The 23,306-nt window shown below is 44.7% G+C and overlaps 3 protein-coding genes across 3 annotated transcripts in view; 2 read left to right on the top strand and 1 right to left on the bottom strand.

The window, feature by feature from the left end:
- LOC150042129 (PRAME family member 8-like) lies at positions 1 to 1,479 on the top strand. Its single transcript, XM_090325212.1, has one exon. The coding sequence runs from the start codon at positions 1 to 3 to the stop codon at positions 1,477 to 1,479; it is 1,479 nt and encodes a 492-aa protein (XP_090181338.1).
- A 5,096-nt stretch (positions 1,480 to 6,575) lies between these two features.
- On the top strand, positions 6,576 to 7,453 carry LOC150042128 (PRAME family member 8-like). The gene is made up of 2 exons (XM_090325211.1): positions 6,576 to 6,906; positions 7,029 to 7,453. The coding sequence occupies exons 1-2, from the start codon at positions 6,576 to 6,578 to the stop codon at positions 7,451 to 7,453; spliced, it is 756 nt and encodes a 251-aa protein (XP_090181337.1).
- An 8,119-nt stretch (positions 7,454 to 15,572) lies between these two features.
- Positions 15,573 to 23,306, bottom strand: part of Itpr2 (inositol 1,4,5-trisphosphate receptor type 2) — a 185,142-nt gene continuing 177,408 nt past the window's right edge. The window contains exons 56-57 of the mRNA XM_090325301.1: positions 17,409 to 17,570; positions 15,573 to 16,990 (exon numbers count right to left, since the gene is read on the bottom strand). Coding sequence (XP_090181427.1) covers positions 16,904 to 16,990; positions 17,409 to 17,570 — 249 coding nt within the window. The 3' untranslated portion in view covers positions 15,573 to 16,903. The remainder of the gene's footprint in view (positions 16,991 to 17,408; positions 17,571 to 23,306) is intronic.

Raw genomic sequence — 23,306 nt, 5'->3', positions numbered from 1 at the left:
ATGGACCTCAGCACCGCACCATCGCTCCAGCGTCTGGCCATGCAGAGTCTGCTGAGCAACCAGTCCCTGGCCATCTCTGCCCTAGAGGATCTACCAGCGCTGCTGTTTCCTTCCCTCTTCCTGGAGGCATATGCCACAGGACTCACAGAGGGGCTGAAAGCCATGGTTCAGGCCTGGCCCTTCTACTGCCTTCCCCTGGGGGACCTAGAAACGTCACCTGACCTGAACATCTTCAAGGCTGTCTTGGATGGACTTGATCTGCTTCTGGCCAAGAAGGAGCGCTGCAGTCACTGCAAACTACAAGTGCTCAATATGCGGAAGGAGCACCCAGATATCTGGACATTGGGGTACCCCTCCATGGCCAAAATCTCTTATCCAACCATCCTGATGGACGGCCTAACAACTAGTTGCCATTCATGGATGATGGAAAAACATCCCTTCACTATTGCCTTTGACCTGACCATCAGAGAGAACTCCCAGGATGAACTTCAAACCTACCTGCTCCAGTGGGCCAGGGCTAGGAAAGAACGAATCCAGCTCTGCTCAAGGAAGCTGCAGATTCGTTCTGACTGCCTCTCTAATATCCTGAAGGCTCTGCACGTGGTGAGGCTGGACTCCATCCAGGAACTGATCGTGAGTAATTTAAGTCAGGAGAGAACCATGCGTCAATTTGCACCTTACCTGGGTCAGATGAAAAACCTTCACTTCTTCTGCATCTCCAAGGTGGTTATCAGACTATCCACCTCCAGGCAGCTTGCCTGGTATTCCTCCAAATTTGGGGCATTTCTAGGGCAGCTCCGACATCTGCAGGAGCTGCATGTGCATGGAGTCTTCTTTGCATTTGCAAAGTTAAGCCCCATCTTCAGCAGCCTGACCACATTGCAAACTTTGTCTTGGAGTTCTTTTCCACTGCAAGAAGAAGATCTGAGGTTTCTGATCCAGTGTAGCTGTACCAAGCAGCTCAAACACCTGAGATTGAGAAGGTTGTTCATGGAGAATTTCAGTCCTGAGCCCCTGAGAAGCCTGCTGGAGCAAGTGGCAGGCACCCTGCAGACTCTGGCCCTGGAAGACTGCCATATCACTGACCCCCAGCTCTTGGCCATCCTGCCCATTCTCAGCCAGTGCTCCCAGCTCAGTTTCTTTAGTTTCTTTGGAAATCGAATCTCCATGGCTTCCCTGCAGGTGCTTCTCAGCCACACAGCCCAGATGAGCCATTTGAAACGAGGGATCTATCCTGCCCCTCTGGAGAGCTATCGCCCTGGAGATTGGTTCCTAAGGAATATTAACCCTGAGAGATTTGCTCAGGTTCGAACTGGGTTGGCATGGCTATTAAGAGACATGGGGTTGGCCCAGAAGATCCAGATCTGTACCCAATTCTGTCATGTCTGGAACAAGTGCCAATTATATAGACTGGCACCTGATGGTTTCTGGGTGTTCACAGTGGAGAATCTTCCTGACCTTTCTGCTCTGCCATCGTAATCGAGTCTCTACCCTGGAAGCTCTCCACAGCTTTACATATGAAAGTTGGGAAATAAGTGCATTCTCAGGGGACCAACCCCAAAGTTCACTGTGGAAGGAGGAGATGGGGTATCTGGTCCTCCATTTTGCAGTTCAGTTGTAGCTCTAGAGCCCCAGGAGTTTGAGCGCTCTTGGGGTACAGGTGTTATCTGGACACATCATCAGAAATATGGAGTGAAATCAGTCTGGAAAGAACTGGAACAGAATCTTGTTTTTCTAAACGTTTATGTGAAAACACCTAGGTTGTGGGCCATCCCTTTGGTATCTATATTTTACTATATCAACCAAGCAAAATAAAGGAAAAGAAAAGCATGCGTAGAAAGGTATACTTTCCCAGCAATAAAAAAGTAGAGTATTGGTGGTTGTTGGAATCCTTGAAGTTCAAGGTCTGAGTTTCACCGATCAACTCTCATCTTGACCAAAAATCCATGTGACTTCCAAGAATGCAGTGATTTGTGTTGGGTCTCAAGTGGTACTTTACTATTCCTGAGCCAAAGCAGCCCCAGGCCCTGAGTTCAAGTCTCAGTTCACAAAATAAAGATACATTGGGAGAAAAAGGTGGAAGGTAGCCAGGAAAAAAGGATATAGGGTGGGATGTAGGGAGGAGTGGAGAAGGAAGGGAGGGGAGGAGGGAGGGAGGAAAGGGAGAAAGAAGGGAGGGAAAGAAAGAAAACAGATAAAATTTCCTGGTACTGGGCTGGGAGTTTGGCCTAGTGGTAGAGTGCTTGCCTTCCATGCATGAAGAACTGGGTTCAGTTCTTTGGTACCACAAACATAGAAAAAAGCCGGAAGTGGTGCTGTGGTTCAAGTGGTAGAGCTCTGGCCTTGAGAAAGCCGAAGGACAGAGCTCAGGCCCTGTTCCATGACTGGCAAGCAAAAATGTCCTGGTATCTTGGTTGATGCTGTAAGTTGGACTGGCTGTTCTTGGATGTTTGGCTGGCTGTGTCCCGTGGGCCCTCTGTTGGCATATCTTGAGGAATTAGCGTATATGGATGGGAGACATTTGTGTTCAGTGCACCATATATTTGTAAGAGAATAAGGGCTGTGAAGGTCATGTGAGCCTAAGTAATCCAGGGGGAATTGAACCTGCAACTGCTGTGACATGATCCTGTTTCTCTCAATGATTGTATGCCAACCTTCTATGCCTGGGACAGCTCATCCCTGTCTACAATTTCTTGTACAATTAGTCAATTTATTTTCAAATGAAAGCAAAGAAAACCACTGGTAGAAAGACATCTTTTCTCAGTATCATAGAATGTGTGTGTGCTGTTTCTGCCTGGCTACTCAGGAAATTGGGTTCCAAGGTTCTTAGGTGAAATTCACTCTGTGCATTTAAAAAATGTCCTTTGTTCTCTCATTTCAGCTGAATCTCCAGAATAGTCAGAAGTGAAGTTGTGGCTCGAGTAGGGCTGACATTGAACAGGAAAGCTCCAGGACAGCAGCCAGGACATGAGCTCAAGCACCGTATTTGCAACGAAAGAAGAGAAAACCCCATTTCCAACATATATAGAGAAGTTTGGTAGAAAGGTAGGGGAAGATTTTGGAACTATAGGTAGAACCTAGCTGAGCGAGCTACTGACAAGAAAGCAGATTTAACACTCCAGGGAAAAGTTCGAGGCTAAAGAATCGTACCAAGTGAGCATTCACAGAACAGGGTTTTCGAGCAGAGAGGCAAAAGCTGGCAGAGAGCCTGAAGGAGGCAGTTTGGAGGACAGCTTGCTCTGGTGAGGGTGGGTGTGATGGTTGTGCCTTTGGACACAGCTCTGGGTCCAGCAGTCCTGGCCAGGGTTCCAGCAGTGGAGCAGAAGCTGAGACTCCTTGGTGGCAGCTCTGGTTCCAGCAGAAACAGCTACAACCACCATAGTGGATCTGACCTGGTCATCCACTGTGGCTCCTGAGACAGCAGCTCCCGTGGTTCCAAGTCTGGTGGCATCAGCAGAGGTGGCTCCAGCTCAGGTGGCCATGGTACTTATTCCCAGCAGCTCCAGCATGGGGACCCAGGCTTAGCTGGCCAAGGCAGTTGGGGCTTTGGTGGTGGCTCCTGCTGGGACAGCGGCTCCAGCAGCTCCTGATCAAGCAGCAGTGGACACCACAGCTGTGGCTGCTGTGGCTTGGGTGGCTCTGCCCCTCCCCCTCACGGTGACTCCAGATTGGATCATGAAGATGTGGTCATTATGCACAATGGAATTCTATGCTGCCCTCAGAAATAATGGAATCGCCCCATTCATAGGAAATGAGAAGACTTGGAGAAACAACAAGTGAAGTAAGCCAGACCCAAAGGAACATACATTCTGTGGTTTCCTCCATTTGTAACAATAAAGCACCTAGGATTCTCCTAGCAGAGGATTCCAATAATGCAAAACCTAGATTCATAAGGTCATATAGGATGAGACTAAATGAAAGGAGCTCTGGGATATGGAAACAAGAGCTGCACCTTGTGTGATTGTTGTGCTTAATGTACTTTGTTATTTCTCCTCTCTTTCATTGCCCTTGTGGTTAATCTCATGTTGTTACTGTATCTGACTTTGCTACCTGGAATAGTATATAGACATTTATTTGTCTATTTGAACTAGGGAAGTCGAGGGGGAAACCAAGATTTGGGGTGGGGGTAAAGGGAAGGAAAGAGGGGCAAAAACATGAGAAGGGGGATTTCTGTGGGAGCAGTAATGCTGCTTATGAATGCAAGTGTAACCCTACTATTCATTCTCCCAACAGTAAAATAAAAAATAGAGAGAAAGCTAAGAACAACCGATGCTGGAGGGCATGTGAGGAAAAGGAAAGGGCAATGCACTGGTGTTGGGATGGAAACTCATTAAACACCCTGGAAGGTAGTATAGTGATTCCTTAGAAGCCTAAACATACCGATCCCAATTCTCAGCTTTTACCCAGGTGTCCATAAACCAAGACATACTAAAGCTACCAGCACAACGGTTTTCATTGCAGCCTAGTTTACCAGAGCTAAGGTATGGAACCAACCCAGATTTATCTCCATGTGTGAATGGATGAAGAAAATGAGGTATTTATACTCACGGAATTCTAAATTGCCATCAGAAAGAATGACATCAAACCATTGGTAAGGAAATAGAAAGATTTGGGAAAAAAATCATATGAAGTGAAATAAGCCAGACCCAAAGAAACACGGGCTCCATGGTTTCCCTCATTTGTAGTAAGTAGAATTCATCCAGGTTTCTCCTGGCAGAGGACAAAATAGCTCAATAGCTACGTGCGTATGACTGTAGAGGATTTGGATAATGAAATGACTTGAAGATATGGAAACAATAGGTTGATTTTTGGGTTTGTTGCTCTGAATCTACTGTCTGAGGTCAGTTCTCTCCCTCTCTTTCTCTCTCTCTCCCTCCCTCCCTCCCTCTCTTTCTCACTTTCTCCATTTTCTTTTCTTTCTTTCTTTCTTTCTTTCTTTCTTTCTTTCTTTCTTTCTTTCTTTCTTTTTTTCTATTGTGCGACTTGGTCTCTTGCCAGGGTGTTGACACTGAGCTTTTCAGCTTAAGACTACTGACTTACTTACATCTTGAGCCACAGAGCTACTTCCAGTTTTCTGGAGGTTAACTGAAGATAAGACTGTCCTGGACTTTGGATTTGAACCATGATCTTCAGATCTCAGCCTCCTGATTAGCTAGGATTACAGGTGTGAGCCACCAAACCAGGCTATTTCTCCTTTTTTTCCCCTTCTGGTTGTTTTTGTTTGTGTTGTTTCCTTTCTCTCCAAATGGTTTAGCTCATGTGATCAGTGCCTCTGAATTGGCTACCTACCATGTTGTATGTGCCTTAATTTGTTTATTTGAAATAGGGAAAGGAAGGGGGGAACAAGATGATTGAGAGGGGGTGGGAGAAGAGAAATATCAGAAGGGACATCTGTATAAAAAAACCATGTAGCTGGGAGTCAGTGGCTCATACCTGTAATCCCAGCTAATCAGGAGGCTAACGTATGAGGATCCTGGTTGAAAGCCAGCCTCCAGCCTCTGTACTTAACTAGGTAAGACTTTTGTTTTTTTGCCAGTCCTGGGCTTGAGCTCAGGGCCTGAGCACTGTCCTTGAACTTTCTCAAGGCGAGAGCTCTACTACTTGAATCTCAGCACCACTTCCAGTTTTTTTTTGGGGGGGGGGGGGTTGTATGTGGTACCAAGGAATCAAACCCAGGTCTTTGTGTATGCTAGGCAAGCACTCTACCACTAAGCCAAACCAGTTGGTGAGACTTTTATCTCCAATTAATCATCAAAATGCTGGGGCTCAAGGGGTAGATCAGTATCGTTGAGCTGACAACCTCTGGAATACCCCCAGGCCCAGAGATCAAGCCCTATGACCAACACCACCAACCAACAAAGTAAAGTACCCGCTACCTCATGAACAAAAGTGTAACCCCTTTTTACAACACCCAGAAAAATAATAAAAAACATTTTTTTAAAAAGCAATAAAAGCTAACTACATATACAAAGAAGCATCTTTCCTAACAGGGCTCGTTTCGAAGATCCTCAGATCTCAGCTTCCTGAGTAGCAAGCTTGACCTATGTGAGCCACTGAAAATGGATTTTGCCAGGCTACTAAGGAGGCTGAGATCTGAAGAGCCTGGTGCAACGCAGCCAAGCAGGAAAATCCATGAGATTCTTATCACCAAGGAGCCCCCAGAAAACCAAAAGTTGTGCTATGGCTCAAGTGGTACAGTGCCTAATGAGCTCAAGGAGGGCTTTCCATTTCCTTCAATCTGTTTTAATGTCCTCTTTGAGGACACCATATAATTCCTTTACATCTTCAGTTCATTCCTACGTCATGCCTTTAATCCTTTCACTTCCAGTCAAAACCACAGTATGAATTCATCTCAAGGTCAGCAGCTCATGAAGAGATAATGGGTGTGGCTCAGAAATCCCATCAAAAGCTGCCCTTGGATTGGTAGATACGCCATGGTAGGGATAGGGTTGGGTTATGAAGATGCCAAGAGATCAGAGTAGAGCTTCAGATTCCTGGAGCCTGCAGTTAGAAGCTGTTCCTTCCTGCTGGGATTCAGAGAGGCCTGCACAGCTGTCCACATCTGGTCCATCGAGATGGACCTCAGCACCCCACCATCGCTCCAGTGTCTGGCCATGCAGAGTCTGCTGAGCAACCAGTCCCTGGCCATCTCTGCCCTAGAGGATCTACCAGCGCTGCTGTTTCCTTCCCTCTTCCTGGAGGCATATGCCACAGGACTCACAGAGGTGCTGAAAGCCATGGTTCAGGCCTGGCCCTTCTACTGCCTTCCCCTGGGGGACCTAGAAGAGCCACCTGACCTGAACACCTTCAAGGCTGTCTTGGATGGACTTGATCTGCTACTGGCCAAGAAGGAGCGCTGCAGTCACTGCAAACTACAAGTACTCAATCTGCGGAAAGAGCACCCAGGTATCTGCACACTGGGGTACCCCTCCATGGACAGAATCTCTTCTCTAACAATTTTTCCCTACAGCCTAAAGGCTGTACATGGAAAAGCATCCCTTCACTATTGCCTTTGACCTGACCATCAGAGAACCCCCAGGATGAACTTCAAACTTACCTGCTCCAGTGGGCCAGGGACAGGAAAGAACGAGTCCAGCTCTGCTCAGTGAAGTTGAGGATTCGTTCTGACTGCCTCTCCAGTATCCTGAAGGCTCTGCACATGGTGAGGCTGGACTCCATCCAGGAACTGATCGTAAGTAATTTAAGTCAGGAGAGAACCATGCGTCGATTTGCACCCTACCTGGGTCAGATGAAAAACCTTCACTTCTTCTGCATCTCCAAGGTGGATATCAGACTATCCACCTCCAGGCAGCTTGCCTGGTATTCCTCCAAATTTGGGGCATTTCTAGGGCAGCTCCGACTTCTGCAGGAACTGCCATCCCTGACGCCCAGCTCTTGGCCCTCTGCCCATGCTGAGCCAGTGCTCCCAAGTCAAAATGCAGAATGGAATTGAGGAAGGGAGGAAGGCATCCTGGGAGGAATTGCGAGAGGAAAAGAGGGAGAGAAAGGAAGATAGAAAGGTAGGTGTGTTGCATCCCACCCCTTTCCTTTAACCTGCTTCAATGAGAAGTGAGGTGCTAATGAAGACTGGGTAATCGCTGAGGCTTGGGGTAACAAGATACCTGTTTCTAACCTTCTGCCAGTCTCAGATCCCAAAGTTCCATTCAGCAAGGTATTTATTTATTTATTTATTTTATTTGCAAAGGGAAATATGATCCAAAATAAGGTCTAAAGTTCAATAGGAGACCAGATGTTGTATACAATTGATAGTCGATATCCCCATTTCTGAAACTGAAGCTAAACTGTAAACATTAAAATTTGCATAAACCTCAGTCTACCTCCAGGCTCTCACACAGTACAGGATGGAGTTAGCATGCACCGAAATCTAAGTTTTCCTTAAGCCAGGACTGATTCACCTTTCCAGGAAACTATGTTCTGAGAGCTTTTGGGAGAAGAGTATAGAAACTGAGGGTTATAGAAAATCCCAATCATATGGGGGTCTCACAGACTGGGGTTTTGTGCTGGGAAGGAGGTAAGGAAAAAAGGCTTTGTGTCTTAAGAGGGTGAGGTGAGAATGTGGAGAGGGCTGTAAAGGGAAATCTTTTGGACTTCTAGGGCTATGAATGAATGCATGGGCTTCCAGAATCTGGAAACAAGGGGACCAATTGTTTGGCTGGGTATACCAAGGAGGGAAAGCTTTCTCCTCCTTTTTGACAGAGAATAGCTAAGCCCTGCCCATTGTGTGTAAGAAAAAAACCAAAATGTTTGTTAAGGTCAGGGAGGGAGACGGTGGAGGCCTTGGTGATGGATAGTTGAGAGAGTTGGGGGAAAGAAGCTTTTAGGGATCCCTTACTTGGCAGAGTATAGAGGATGGGATGCGAGAGAGAAGTTGGGGATCCATACATGGAAATTGAAAAGGACAAGGAGGTCCAGGCGCTCTCTTTTGGATTGGAGTAATTCATTGAGGACCCTCTGTGGGAGTATTGCTAGACTGTTGGGAAATGGTTAATCCCAAATATGTAACTGATTTTGGGCATATCTGGGCTTTGTCCTTGAATGCCCTGTAACCCCAAGAGGTGGGGGAGTTAAGGAGAGTAGATTGTTTGACATTTATTTCAATGGAAGGGCTGCAGAGGAGAAGGTCATCTATACACTGAAGGAGGAAACTTGGGGTGCAGACCCCTAACCAGAGGGAAGCCATTTTGACTAGTCACCAGGTGATAAAGTCAGAACCCCGGATGGAAGAGAGCATTGAAACTGTTTAAACTTGTGCCTAGACCTGACTTTGTATAAAAACCATGCTGACAGGAAGGTCGGGGTGTTTTTCTCTCAACTCAGACCTGCTGTGTGGGTGTCAGTTCTGAGTCTAGTCCGGGGTATCCAGGTTTTCCCAGGTAAAGGCCAAAAGTGGCCTAAAAGAGGGGAGTTTCAGGATGGTGAAGAAAGCATCTCTTAGGCCAAAGACTGAAAAGAATGAGGAATCAGGGTCTGTGGGAGAGAAGGATGTAAGGATTGGATACTAAAGGGTGTGTTGGAACAGTTGCTTGATGAATTTTACAGAGGTCTTGAACTAAGGGACGATAGGAGCTATGTGGCTTTTTGATTTCTAGGTTTGGGGTGTTATGGGGAGATATAAATAAGAGATAAGAGAGGCAGAGAGATGATGGAGAATAATCGATTTTAGCCCTCGGTGGGTGGTGGGCAGAAGTGGGTTTTTGGCCATAAAAGTCTTGGGATCTTGGGGGCCGGGAGTTTGGCTTAGTGGTAGGGGCCATTTTTACTTACAGAAACATGGATAGGAATAATATTTGAAGGAATCTGGCAGACCAGAGTTTGTAATGCCTCCTTTAGTTGTGTCCTTCCTTCTGCCCTTCTAGAGAAGAAACCACTTCTGAAGTAAGACGATTCTCCTATTAAAGACAAACTTTACAAAGATGGGATCAAGAAAAAGGCTAACAAGATCCAGGACCGGTTAAGATCAATGTCATAAGGGAACGCGACATGACCACAAGCCAGAGAGTTCCTTTAGGAGCCTGGCTGGGTAGGATTGGTTAAGGCCTGGTAAAAGGCCTTGATTATTTCCTGGAAATAGCAGCTAACACAGGCAAGAATGTAAGTTCCTGCCCAGATAGAAGACAGACAGGAATGGATATTAGTTGGGACTTGGACATTAGCTATTGTCTTTTGATCTCCCTCCTCTGGTTAATTTTGAAAGGGCAAGTCCATTTAGGATGTAGCACTGTCTGTAACACCATCTCCTCTCTTTGGTTCCAGGGGTCTAGGTGCTTGTTGCTGGGATGGCTTTTCCCAGTTGGCAGACAGGATTTGAACTCAAGGCCTGAGCACTTGTCCCTGAGCACTTCTGCTCAAGTGTAGCACTCTACCATTTTGAGCCACAGTGCCATTTCCAGAATTCTGCTACAACACCACTTCCAGAATCCCGCTGGTTATTTAACCATACTTATACTCTGGCTGGTTAATGGAGAGATGGAATGTCAAGGATTTTTTTTTTTTGCCCGGGCTGGCTTTGAACTGCAATCTTTGTCATAAAAACCCTATTTATTTCAATTAAAGTAACAAGGAGATCATACAGAAATGTGATTATTCTTAATTGCACTTTAGGATACTGAGGTTATGACACTGTAAGTGTCAGAAGGTCTTAGTGGTTACAACAAAGAATGCAGGAGTAGGTCCACCTTAGCTCTGTATTCACGAGAGCTTACATATTAAGCAGAACGAGATGGCATTTGTGTTAAAAAGGTGTTCATTTAAAGGACCTTGGCATAAACATTTAAGTGAACTTTGGTTTACCCAAACGATTACTTTTTCAGGTGAATATAAAAAATGAGATGCTAGTTTTCAATATAAGCCAACTGAATTACCTACCAACTTTATTCATAACCTCTTTTAAGATACACTCATACCATTCTCTACATAGTCAAAGCTTCTGGGGTTTGTCCAAAGTGCAGCACATACCTGAGAAAGTCCCAGAGCACAGAGCAAAGGGACACTGGGCCTTTAGGCCTGTGGGGCTGGGATATCTCCAGAACTGCCTCAAAATGATTAGCTGTGACTCTTCGGTTATTCTTTCTACTTCCAGTGATAAAGATTTCCTTTTAACAATTGTAGTCAAATGCATACAGCAAAACTTCAGGCAACAACAAAGAGAGTTGGGCAGATTTTCTCTGCTTAAATGAACACTGATAACAAGAGCAGAAAACCTTTCAGAATAATTTTGGCAAAGCTTGGAGGGAGAGTGGAGGTCACATGAAATCATACCATGTGGCTTCTGTATCTCCCTAGGTAGGGATAAATCCTCAGGACCTGCAGAAAACTGGAAGATGGGTTGCTAAACAGGCTTCTAAGAGGAAGATGGCACTTTTAACCTGTAGATATTTTAAGGGGAGGATGCGGACCAAGGAAGGTAACTGAAACTGTCTGAGCAATTGGCTAGAGGTGAGAGGGCAGGATTTTTCCTACAGCTTCCTAGGAGTTTGCCTTCGGGGAAAATGAAGAATCCAGATTTTTGTAAGGAGAAGGCTCAGGAAAGAGTAAAGCAAAAGGTTTGAATTAGAGAAGCCAGATTGCCTGCAGACAAAAGGAACGTAATTATAAGAGTAGGGATGGAGAAAAGACTTGGGTTTATGGAACCACAGATCCAATACAGCGAGGTTCTCTCTGGAAGATGAAGGAACTTAGAGGGGTCCTGGAACCCTGCCTGTATCGTGCTCTCAGGGTGCAGTCAAAGGGCTGTCAGTGAGAACGGAGGTGAGATGATGGTAAATGATCTCTCTGATGGAGACCATCAGAGAGGGAAAGGAAAGTGGAGAAAAGAGATTCCTACAAGGCAAGGAAGGTTGCCTTCCTAGAGGAGATAGCTGGGAGGTTTAGGGCCAGGAGTTGGCAGGAGAACAGGAGGAGCTTCTGCAGTGCAGATAGTGAGAAGGACTTGATGGACAGACACACTGGGCTGAGCAGAGAAGGGTCTCTGGGGACCGTTATCCAGCTGTGACCAGATTCCAGTAGCCAAGTGAGTGAATCTTCTTGGCGGTAAATTAGTTAGCCCTGGGCACTTAAGGTTAGATGGCAAACAAGCCAAGGGAATGTCTCTGGAATGGAAAATTCAGAGCTTTTGGGGGAAAACTTTTTGGGAAGACTACAGAGCTCTCCTTCTGTTTTAGGCTTCCCCAAACCTTTTGGGAAAGCAGATGGACAGATCCTGATAATCAGGAGAGGGTGCGCCCCCCCCCCAAGTCCTATGTAAAGGTGTCAGGGGTCAGCAAATGTGAGAGACTCTTGAAGTCTCCAGGAACCCCACAGACCGGAAGGGAGGGAGGGAAAGGAAGGAACGAAGGAAGAAAGGAAGAAAGGACTCCTGGAGTCCTGGGGTATCAGGGCATCTCCACCACAGATCTTAAAGGTTTTTGGGTGGTGAATAGAGTCGATCAAATGGCAAAGAGCCTCCTGCCTGGAGAGCAAGAGTCTGGGGACAAGGAGAGTTAGACTAAAAAACGGATAAGACTTTCTGTGGGTTTCCACAGATGACCAATAATACAAGACACGTAAGGTGGCCTTCCACGAGGCATGGACCACTTATGGAGACAGAGGCCACGAGGTCGGTCCATGAAAGTAATCTTGGCAGGGTCAGCGCTCTGATGGAGGAAGGCCTGGGAAAGGGAAGGGAAATGGCTCAATGACAAGCAGCCAGGAGGTGGTTGGAGGGGACCCAGTTACTCCGGGATCATTTCCTCTCCCGGGTTTCAACATCAAATGGGTTTCGACACCAAATGTGAGGAAAACGGAGAATGGAAAAGGAAGAGGCTGGATTCGATCTTCACCGAGTTTATTGCTAGGGACTGGGTTTGGGGGTAGGTTTATATAGGGCTTAAAAAGGAGCAAGATTAAAAGGTAGATGGTAGGCTCTTGGAGGCCCCGGTCACATTCTTGGCCTGGCCCACAGTGGAATGCTTCATCTTTGGTGTGGGGGGGGCTCCTATCCCCTGGGGACCAAGGTCAGAATAAGCTACCTGCAGACAAGCACCTAGTGTTTGCTTGGCCTTGGGGAATAAGACCGAACTCAATCCTCCATGCCAAGTTTGGTTTCTTGGCACAGTGTAATTCATGGATTAAATCAGGCAAGAGGCATACTGAGTGCTTCATGTTTTTATCAGAAATGGGTTTCTGAAAAAAAAAAAATGAGCCTAGCTGGGTATGGTGGTTCACACCTGTAATGCTAGGTACTCTGAGATCTGAGGATCATGGTTCAAATCCAGCACAGGCATAAAGTCTGTGAGATTCTTATCTCCAGTTAACCACAAGAAAACCTGAAGTGGGGCTGTGACTCAAGGGATAGGGTGGTAGCCTTGAGCTGAAGAACTTAGGGACAATGCCTAGACCTAGAGTTCAAGACCCACGACCGACAAAAATGCAAAAGAGATTAAATATTGTTCACATCACCAGAAACCCCAGGTTTTCCATGCAGCCAGGATACCACATCACCAGAAATCCCAGGTTTTCCATGCAGCCAGGATACCACACCCTAAGAAATCCTATAGCTCTAATCAGTTGCTGTTTAAAGGCTCTCGTCACATCTAGTGAATTTTGTCATTGCAGAACTCTGGCAAGTATTTGTTGACAATTTGTAAGTATGCCCTATTACTATTCATCACGTTGCTTTATTTGGAATAAAAATAAGATTTTAATATACTTCATTATATATGGTTTTATGCACTATGCATTTGGGTTTATGGATTACTGGGATTCCCCTGTTAAGAATATCATGGACATATTCTGTTTCTTACAAATGAGGAAAACTATGCACCCAATTTTGTGGGGGGGGGGTCTGGCTTGCTTTGCTTAAAATACTTTTTTTCAAGTCTTCCCACTTCCTAACAAAATGAGTCAATATCATTCTTCCTGATAGAAGCATAAAACCACATCTTCATGATCCATCCATCTACTGAGGAGCAGGTATTAAGTCTAGTTGGTCTATGCCCTCAAGTTTTTCTCTTCAGCTTTTGTTGTGTTGATTTATCCAGAGGGGAAAGTGGTATGCCAAAATCACCAATAATCACTATGTCTTTATCTATGTGTGTTTTTAGTGTACGTAGTGTTTGCTTGATGCAAGTAGGTGCTCCAGAATTTGGTGTATAAATCTTTAGGATTGTCATATCCTCCATAGAGAGATATTTTCATTAGTAGGTAATAGGCTTCTGTGTCTTTTCTTAATACATTTAATTTGAAGTCTATTTTATCTGATATAAGCATTGCAATTGCAGACTGTTTGTGGAAGCCATTTGCTTCATAGTTTCTATTCCAACCTTTCATTTTCAGACCATAATTGTTTTTTGGGGGGAAGATATGTCTCTTGAAGACAGCACGAAGATGGACCTTATTTTTTATCCAATTAGTCATTCCATGTCATAGAATTGGAGAGTTAAGTTCATTATTTGGTGAGTTAGGCTTCAGAGGTGTTTGTTAGTCCCTCCCATTTTATCTGATGGGGTTTCTAAGCCACACCCAACACAACTGGACAGCATGCCCCCGCCAGATTAATTCACATTAATTCTGGATTAATGAATTCTCATCTCCAGTGAAACTGTGAAAGATCCAGAAGTGGAACTGTGGCTGAGGTAGTGGAGGATTGGCATGGAGGACAAAAGCTCAGGGACAGCACCTAGGTCAGACAATTGACACAAACAGCCCATAAGCAAGGGCAAACCCACATACACCAAAATTAGGGATAAAGGTAAGAAAACAATTCCTGCACGCCAAGGAACAGAAAGAGAGAGAGAGAGAGAGAGAGAGAGAGAGAGAGAGAGAGAGAGAGAGAGAGAGAGAGAGAGAGAGAGAGAGACACAGAGACAGAGACAGAGACAGAGAGAGACAGAGAGAGACAGAGAGAGACAGAGAGGGAGGGAGGGAGGGAGGGAGGGAGGGAGGGAGGGAGGGAGGGAGGGAGGGAGGGAAGGAAGTGCCTGGCTAGATGTCTGTTTAAAAAAAATGAGTTGTTGAAGACAGTTGGCCAGTATTTTGTTGAGAAGTTTTGCATCAATATTCAATAAAGAAATGGGTCTATGGTGGAGAATCTGGGGCCAGACATTCTGATTGTCAAGATTATGGGCTTGTGTTACAGATGGACTCTCTCTCTCTCCTCTCTCTCTCTCTCTCTCTCTCTCTCTCTCTCTCTCTCTCTCTCTCTCTCTCTCTCGCTCTCTCTCTCTCTCTCTCCTCTCTCTCTCTCTCCTCTCTCTCTCCCCTCTCTCTCTCTCTCTCTCCCTCTCTCTCTCTCTCCTCTCTCTCTCTCTCTCTCTCTCTCTCTCTCTCTCTCTCTCTCTCTCTCTCTCTCTCTCTCTCTCTCTCTCTCTCTCTCTCTCTCTCTCTCTCTCTCCAGTCCTAAGCTTGAACTCAGGGCCTGAGCACTGTCCTTGGGCTTTCTCAAGGCTAGAGCTCTACCACTTGAGCCTCAGCACCGCTTCCGGCTTTTTTCTATGTATGTGGTACCAAGGAATCAAACCCGGATCTTCGTGCATGCTAGGCATTTTCTAAAATTAACCCCACTATGCCAGGGTATTTTCTCCCTAACCAAACATTAATTACCTGACTCAATGTAAAAACAATTTGAGGCTAAGACTATGAGGTTTCTTGTGTGTGTGTGTGTATGTGTGTGTGTGTGTGTGTGTGTGTGTGTGTGTGTGTGTGGTCAGGGTTTTTGTGTGTGTGTGTGTGTGTGTTCTGGGACTTGAACTAAGGGCCTTTGGTGCAGCCCCTTGGCTTTTTGTGCTAAAGCCCGATGCTCTTAACACTTGAGCCACAACTCTACTTTTGGACTTTGGCAGTTAATTGGAGGTAAGGGTCTCATGGACTTTTCTGCTCAGGTTGGTTTTCAACCACAGTCCTCGGATCTCAGCCTTCTGAGCAGCTAGGATTAAAAATGTGAACTATTTTGATCCTTTTTGGGGATTCAAATTGAAATGCAGCTTTTTCTTGTGAATTTAATGAATTTATTGGTTCTCCGCCCCCCCCAAAGCACAGGAAGATGAGAAATAAAACCAGTTACAAAAGCACAATAATCATGAGTCAAATTGTGTTTATTCTACATTTATTAAAGGAAAGGAAGTCTATCTTCATAACTTTCTCAGTATAATATACAATTTTGTGTGTGGGCTAGTATTGAAGCCTGAACAACGGGCCTGGGTGTTGTCTTTGAGCTTTTTCACTCAAGACTGGCCCTCTACTACTTGAGCCACTGCTCTACTTCAAGTATTTTTCTGGTTCCCTGAACATAATCTCATGATATTCTCTTCTCATGCTGGCACATAGCAGTGATCTATAGAACTCACTCTCCTGAGAAGCTGGTGTTATAGACATGAGCCACCAGGCCCGATTTCAGTATATATGAACAGATAAATACCCTCTTAAAGAATTCATGCCTGGGAATTATTAGCAGGCTCTTGCCTGCAAGTCTTTTACAAACTTCACCTGTACCCACGTTAAAACCTATTCTTAACAACTTTTACGAAAATCACCTTTGACGAGGAGCAAACACAGAATTCGTTTCTGATGAGGCAAATGCAATCACATTCCAGTTAGGCCGGCTTGAGAATCTATGTGCCAAAGTGCTCAATTCTCACAGCTGTGTTTCAGTTTATAAATAAATACCAGTAAAAGCCATGGCTTCAAAACACTGACTCTGTGTATGTGTGTGTGAGGGGGAGAGGGGGTCTGTATATGCATGCGAAAGCCCACATGCACCAGTACTGAGTCTTGAACTCAGGGCCTGATTGGTGTCCCTTATTTAGAATTTACACTTAAGGTTGGTTTTCTACCACTTGAGCCACGACTCTAGTACCACCTTTGTGCTTGTTAGTTGGAGGTAAGAAAGTGTCTAATGGGTTTGCTATCCAGGTTGGCTTTGAACCTCAGTCCTCACATCTCAGTCTCCTGAGTGGCTGAGATTATAATCCAGAGCCACCAGAGCTTGCCTAACATGAACACGTCCTCTGCAAGTCTCACATGGAATCTATATAGTTATTTGCCTTAGCAAAATGTAGCCACCAGAGTTTCCTTTCCTGAAAAGAAAAGAAACTGCACCCATGCAGAGCAATCTGTATTGAAGACAAGACTTAGTCCCCCGGATTTAGCAGAGAGTATTTCTGCCAGTACTGAGCCAATGGCTCTATGAGTAGGTTGCAGCCATTTGCAATGAGAGCAGGAGCTGGGTTCAAGTCACCTGTCTTTTTTTTAGCTGCTTCTTCTCGCCCATGAAAAACCAGTTACCAAATTGTTCCAGGATCTCCGTCACTTTTTAAATAGGAAACGTTCACTTCCTCATCTCAAGTCTTCTTTGCAGGAAGCAGAGAGGACCCCAATGAGAACAGCTGGTCTCACTGCCCCCTTGCTTTCAGTGTGGGGGTACGTGATGGTTCACATGGGGGGTATTGGATCCCAGAAAGCCGAGCCTCTGCTTGTTCTTCCTTTGTTCTGTCATCTGGGGAGGAAAAGACACAGGGACTTCAGGTCCTGTGCAGTCACTGAGCTGTGGTGCTATACCACTCGAGCCACAGCTTCACTTGTCCCTTATTTTTTTTTTCTTTTTGTTTAATTGGAGATGAGAGTGTCACAGACTTTCCTGCCCGGTCTGGCTGAGAACTCTGATCTTAAGTCCTGAGTTTACAGGCTGAACCACTGGTACCCGGCAGCTCCTTTACTGGTACTCAGAATCCTCAGAGATGACACAGCCTCCTGGCTTCTCCATAGACGGAATACAAGGTGGCAGAGGCTCCTCCCTGAGCGCCCCACTGTAGAGCTCCGCCCTCTGCACAACCTTCTCCCCTGTTTAAGTGCCTCTATTTCTGCACAAGCACCACCACTCACCGGTGGTCTAAAGCCCCTCCCCCACTCCGCACCTGCTCCTTGAGCTCGGCCAGCTGGCTGGACAGCTGCTTTGCCAGGTTCATGGTGGCCTCCAGCTTGTCCTGCAAGTTCCGAATCTCATTTTGCTCACTGTCACCTTCATTGCTGACGAGAGACATGGCTCGCATCCGGGGAAACCAGTCTAAATTTTTCTCCTGAAAGGAACCAAACCAGAGCAAACCACATATGAGCAGAAATGTCAGAAGCAAACTTGAGATGCTGTGGCTGGGCCCTGTGAATGAATTCAACCACCTCTACATCTAGAAGGCAAGCTAGGCACCAGTGATTCCTATCTGTAATCCCAGCTACTCAGGAGGCTAAGCTTTGGGGATCGTGGTTCAAAGCCAGCCCACACAACCCACATTTAAAAGCATGGAGGTTCTATTCCATTCTCTTCAATTGTTTCTTGGCAAAAGTACTGGGTGGTATAAGCTTTTATTGTTCTAGCACTGACCATGTAGCCATATCATACAGTGGGGTAAAAATGTCTTTGTCACTGAAAGTCCAGAAAACTTATGGCCAACTTGAATTTTAAAAAGCTAACTGTACCTGAAAACTTTCATGCACAAGTGCAGATGTGTGTGGGTATACTGCTCAAAACAATCTCATTTTAAGGCATAAAACATTCGTCGTGGTGGAAGAAGTCTTTTCTACCAAACAAAAATGTTTCTGTCTTGTATTTGCTTTTTGGCTTTGACTGTAACTAGTTAACTGGCTCCACAGGACAAAGGAAAAATGGGCAGTTGTTTAGACTAGAACTACAAAAAAATCTCATCAGATTGTCTCCTTACCATTGTGCCTTCAGGTTCATTGCTCCTATAATACTAAGCTTGGAAAGTGTTACTTCTACTTTACAATTCACTCAAGTGTTTCTTTAGGTCAAGGTCCTTTAAAATGAACAACTTTTAACTCAAATGTTATTTTTCACTGTCCAATGTCTGTTTCCCAGGTATGAAAGCTGCCACAGATACATTGCTGACAATGTTTTCAATCTTAATTGAAAGTGCTATATTCAGCTAAAAATCCTAAAGTGCTATATTCAGCTAAAAACTACCTAGATTATTTAATCAGCTGAAGTATCAAAAGTCTCAATATGACCACTATAGAGTTTTGTTATCTCGGATTTGATCCTCTGTAGCATTTACAGTCAGACCCACACAGGGATCAATAAATCATACAAATATTTAGTGGTCCTATTTAACTTGCATGAGTAATAAATTCCAGATTAGCCCAGCTTAAAAATGGGAACTATTAATCTTCTTGTTACTCCTGTTGGAAATGAAAAGGCTCTTAGTACCAATTTCAGCTTCAACCCCCACCCAGCCAGCATGAGACATGTCACCAGTCAAGTGAGCCAAGCCATCCCAGGGAATCTGCCAGGGATGTAAAGAAAAATAATGCTTTTTTTTTTTGCCAGTCCTGGGCTTGAACTCAGGGCCTGGGTACTGTCCTTGGGCTTTTCTTCAAGGCCAGCGCTCTTGAGCCACAACACCACTTGCAGCTTTTTCTATATATGTGGTCCCGGGGAATCGAACCCAGGTCTTTGTGCATGCTAGGCAAGCACTCTTCCACTAGCCTAACCCTCCTGGCCACGAAATAATGCTTTTCAATACATAAACACAACCAGTGACAAGAACCACAAGGTCATCTCCATAGATGCAGAACCTTTTATGATAACAGCTCTGGACAAGCTAGGAATTCATAGACTATCTCTCAATATAATAAAGGCTGTATAAGAACAACCTATAGCCAGCAGTAGATTTAGTGGCAAAAGGCAAAAAGCATTACCCTTAAAATGAGGAATGAGACAAAGACCCTCTCTCTCTCCACTCCTTATCAATATAGGTACTGGAATTCATAGCAAGAGCAGTAACATGAAAAGAGAAACATAAAGGGAATACAAACAGGGAAATAAAACTCTTCCACTTTGGTTATAACATTACCCTATCTGTAAGAACCCCTAAGAAGTCGTCCACGTGATCTGAAAATTTGACAAATTGGCAAGGTGAAAAATTAATCAGCAACCATTAGCATTACTAAAACTACACCCCAGCCTGCTAACATGCTCAAACATTAACTCAAAGTAGATCAAAGACCTCAATATCAGACCTGAAACCCTGAAACTGCAAGGAGAGACACTGGAACTCATAGGCACAGGCAAAAACTTCTTGAGCAGAGTCTCAGGGTCACAACAGATTGGAGAGAGACTTGACAAATGGGACTACATAAAAATAAAAAAAGTTTCTGCACAGCAAAAACATAGCTACTAAAGTAGAAAGACAGCCAAACAACTAGGAAAAGATATTACCAATAATATATCAGACAAATGGTTAATATCCAATATCTACAGGGAACTCAAGAAACTAATCCCCCCCCCAAACCCAACAAACCAATCACTAAATGGGCAAGGAAACTAAAGAGAGATCTATCAAAAGAAGAGGTTAAAATGGCAAAGGAACATATGAGAAAATGTTCATCATTCATGGTCATAAAGGAAATGGAAATAAAAACAACCCTAAGAAACCACCTTACTCCAATCAGAATGGCCAACGTTCTGAACTCAGACAACAACAAACACTGGCGGAGATGTGAAGAAAGAGGAATCCTACTGCACTGCTGGTGGGAATGCAAACTAGTTCATCAATTCTGGAAGGCAGTTTGGAGGTTTCTCAAAAAACTAAAAATAGACCTTCCCTATGATCCCGCCCTACCACAGATGAATGCATTAGCCTGGGCACCAGTGAATCCCAGCTACTCAAGGTCTGAGATATGATGATTGTTTTTTTAAGGCAGCCTGAGACACTTTTATATCGAATTAACCAGTCAAAAACCAGAAGTGCTACTATGGTTAACACACAGACAGCTAGCCTTCAGCAAAAAGAACTCAGGGACAAGGCTTGGACCCTGAGTTCAGGTATAACAAGTGAAAGAAGTCCTTGAAGAAAATCCCAGAAATGGAAAGAAGAGGGTATTTTTTGGTTGTTTCTATCTTTTCAAACTGTCTTCAGTTATTACCACCCATTTGGTATATTTATTTATATAACCCTGATTTTTTTTTTGGGGGGGTGGGGAGTTGGCTGTGTGGCTTGGGCTCTGGGCCTGGGCGCTGTCCCTGAGCTCTTCAGCTCAAGGCTACCAGCCTACCCCTGAAGCCATAACTCCTCTTCTGATTTTCTAGTGGTTGACTGGAGATAAAGAGTCTCACAGACTTTAGTGCCCAGGCTGCTTTGAACCGTGATCCTCAGATCTCAGCCTCCTGAGTAGTTAAGATTACAAAGATTACAGGCAGAAGCCCCCCCCCAACCATTCTGATACTTGAATCCTTTTTCTTACATATAGTTTATCTGATTTTGGGAGGGGGAGGGAGAAAAGGAATCAATACAACGTTTCCTAGGGGGATAATAATAGGTTGTTTGTCATATTCTTCTGGGTGACAACATTGCCAGATCCAAGAATATCATTAAATAAGAAAAACTGCCCTGCTTTACGTTTCTTTCTGCACAACTTAGTCAATACTCCTTCTCCAGTGAGAACCCATCCAGGTGTAATTGACCAGCTGTTCCAAAATTTCCATTACACTTACACATCTAGTATTTGCTTCACTGCTTGCCAAACCATCCACCATCTTTTGCTGATAGCTTTGGATGTCTGAGTCAGCACACTTTTCTTTTTGGAGGCGACTGTTTGTTTTCCTAATGCCCACACCCAGTTAGCCAGCAAGCAGCCAACCAGAGCCGCCCACCCTTTCTTCCTCTGCAGTGTGCATTTGGAAGGCATATTTGCTCAAATCTCAGCCACTATGTTTTAACTACTGAGAATTTGCATCCCCAGCCAGGCTGGAGAAGTAGAAAGACTCCTCTTGGCTTTCATTGTTATGTGAGTTCCAATTTCCCTCAGACCATTTCCATAGAAGACTATATCTCTTTTGACTTTGCCCATGGGTTAATTAGTTTGTTCATACCATCTCTGGTAATTAAGGGCTGTCTCTGAACGTTGGGGCTCAATGCCAGCCATCTACATAAGAGATTTGTGCAATAGAGGGGTACCCCTATATCCAGATCTCTGGGTGCTCATTCCACAGACTGAGTACATGCAGTTTCTAGATTGGGGCGCTCCTTCTTGGCCACTAGCAGATCGAGCCCATCCAGGACAGCCTCGAAGGTTTCCAGGTCTGGGGATTCAGCAAGGTCACCCAGCGGAAGGCAGGGAAGGGTCAGGCCTGCACCACAGCTTTCAGCAACTCTGAGTGGCCCTGGGCACAGACCTTCACAACAGCGGAATAGGCAGGTCCTCCAGGACAGATGTGGACAGCAGACTCCACAGCGCTCTGCTCTTCTCTGGACACTCCCCATGTTTATTCCCCAAATGAATCCTCCCCTTCACAAATCTACCAATCAGAGAGCAGATTCGGATGGGATTTGTGAGTCACCAGTTATACTTTGATTTGGCTTTTGAACTGTAGATTCATTCAAATGTTAGTTTTAACCCAAAAATGATAGATTAGAGGTTTGACCCCCAAAGCCCATCTGGTCTTTGGAAGACAAAACACAGTGGCTTAGAAAAGGATTTCCCAGTATTGTTTTTAACTAGGCCTGGGGCTTTCCAAAATGGATTATATTTTAGGCTACAAAGCAATGGTGTAAATTCAGAATTATTGAAATTATTCTGTGACTTCTTTCAGATCAGTTTTCTACTGGTTAATTGGAGATAAAGAGTATTACGGAATTTAGTGCCCAGGATGGTTTTGAACAGTGATCCTCAGGTCTCAGCCTCCTGAGTAGCTAGGATTACAGGCGTGAGCCACAGCACCCAGCTAAATTAGAGGGGTTTTGTTGCATTGTTTGTCCATTTTTTTTTCATTTTGTTGTGCCCTTTATAATATATATATACATTGATTTGTAGAGGAGTTCAAAATGTACAGAAATGTTGTGACAAAAGGTGAATTGTTTCATCAGTGATATTCACTAGAAATTATTTTAGGAGTTGGAACAGGAAAAACTGGAAGGGAAGAATGAAGGAGGGGTGACACAGTGCGAAAGGAAATGTACTCACTACCTGAAACATGTAACTTTAATCCACGTGTATGGCACCTGTACAATAAAACTTGTAAAGTTTAACGAAGAGTCTCACAGACTTTTTTTTTTTGCAAGACTGGCTTTGAACTGCCATCCTTAATTTTCAGTCCCCTGACTTGTAAAATCACAAGCATGAGCCATCCTTTCTTTCTTCCTTCCTTCCTTTCTTCCTTTCTTTCTTCCTCTCTCTCTCTTTCTTTCCATCTGTCTCTCTTTATCCCTTTATTTTGTTTTCTTTTTCTGGTGTGCTTGGGTAGACAGGAAATGAATATTTCTTATAGAAGACCTAATGAAGGGGCCGGGAGTTTGGCCTAGTGGTAGAGTGCTTGCCTAGCATGCACAAAGGCCCGGGTTCAATTCCTCGGTACCACATACATAGAAAAAAGCCGGAGCAGTGCTGAGGCTCAAGTGGTAGAGCTCTAGCCTTGAGAAAGTCCAACAACAGTGCTCAGGCCCTGAGCTCAAGCCCAGGACTGGCAAAAAAAAAAAAAAAGAAGAAGACCTAATGAAGTGTTACCTGCATTCTCAAAGCATGTTTCATCAAATCTCAACCACTATGATTTCAATTACTGAGAATTCTCATCCCAAAACATGTGGGAGACAAAGAAATAGCTCTCGTGCTCTCCTGGGATTTCATTTGGTATTGAATGTTGCATTCCCCACCTACCTTAGCCTTTTCTCAAAAATCTGACCTATGTATGTCTGACTTTGGTCATGGATTGTTTTATTGTGTGTGCCAGTTCTGGGGCTTGAACTCAGGTACTGTGTGCCACCCAGGGCTTCTGTACTTCATGTCAGCATTCTACTACTTGAGCT

The sequence above is a fragment of the Megascapheus bottae genome, chromosome 37, assembly GCF_031878675.1.
Source record: "Megascapheus bottae isolate mThoBot1 chromosome 37, mThoBot2.hap1, whole genome shotgun sequence".
Taxonomy (NCBI): Eukaryota; Metazoa; Chordata; class Mammalia; order Rodentia; family Geomyidae; genus Megascapheus; species Megascapheus bottae.
The sequence above is the reverse complement of the archived record's forward strand: the minus strand, read 5'-3'. Positions and strand labels throughout refer to the sequence as shown.

Coding starts and splice junctions, on each gene's coding strand:
- LOC150042129 (XM_090325212.1), top strand. CDS start 1: ATGGACCTCAGCACCGCACCATCGCTCCAGCGTCTGGCCATGCAGAGT.
- LOC150042128 (XM_090325211.1), top strand. CDS start 6,576: ATGGACCTCAGCACCCCACCATCGCTCCAGTGTCTGGCCATGCAGAGT. Junction 6,907..7,028: donor TCTGCGGAAAGAGCACCCAG/GTATCTGCACAC, acceptor CCTGACCATCAG/AGAACCCCCAGGATGAACTT.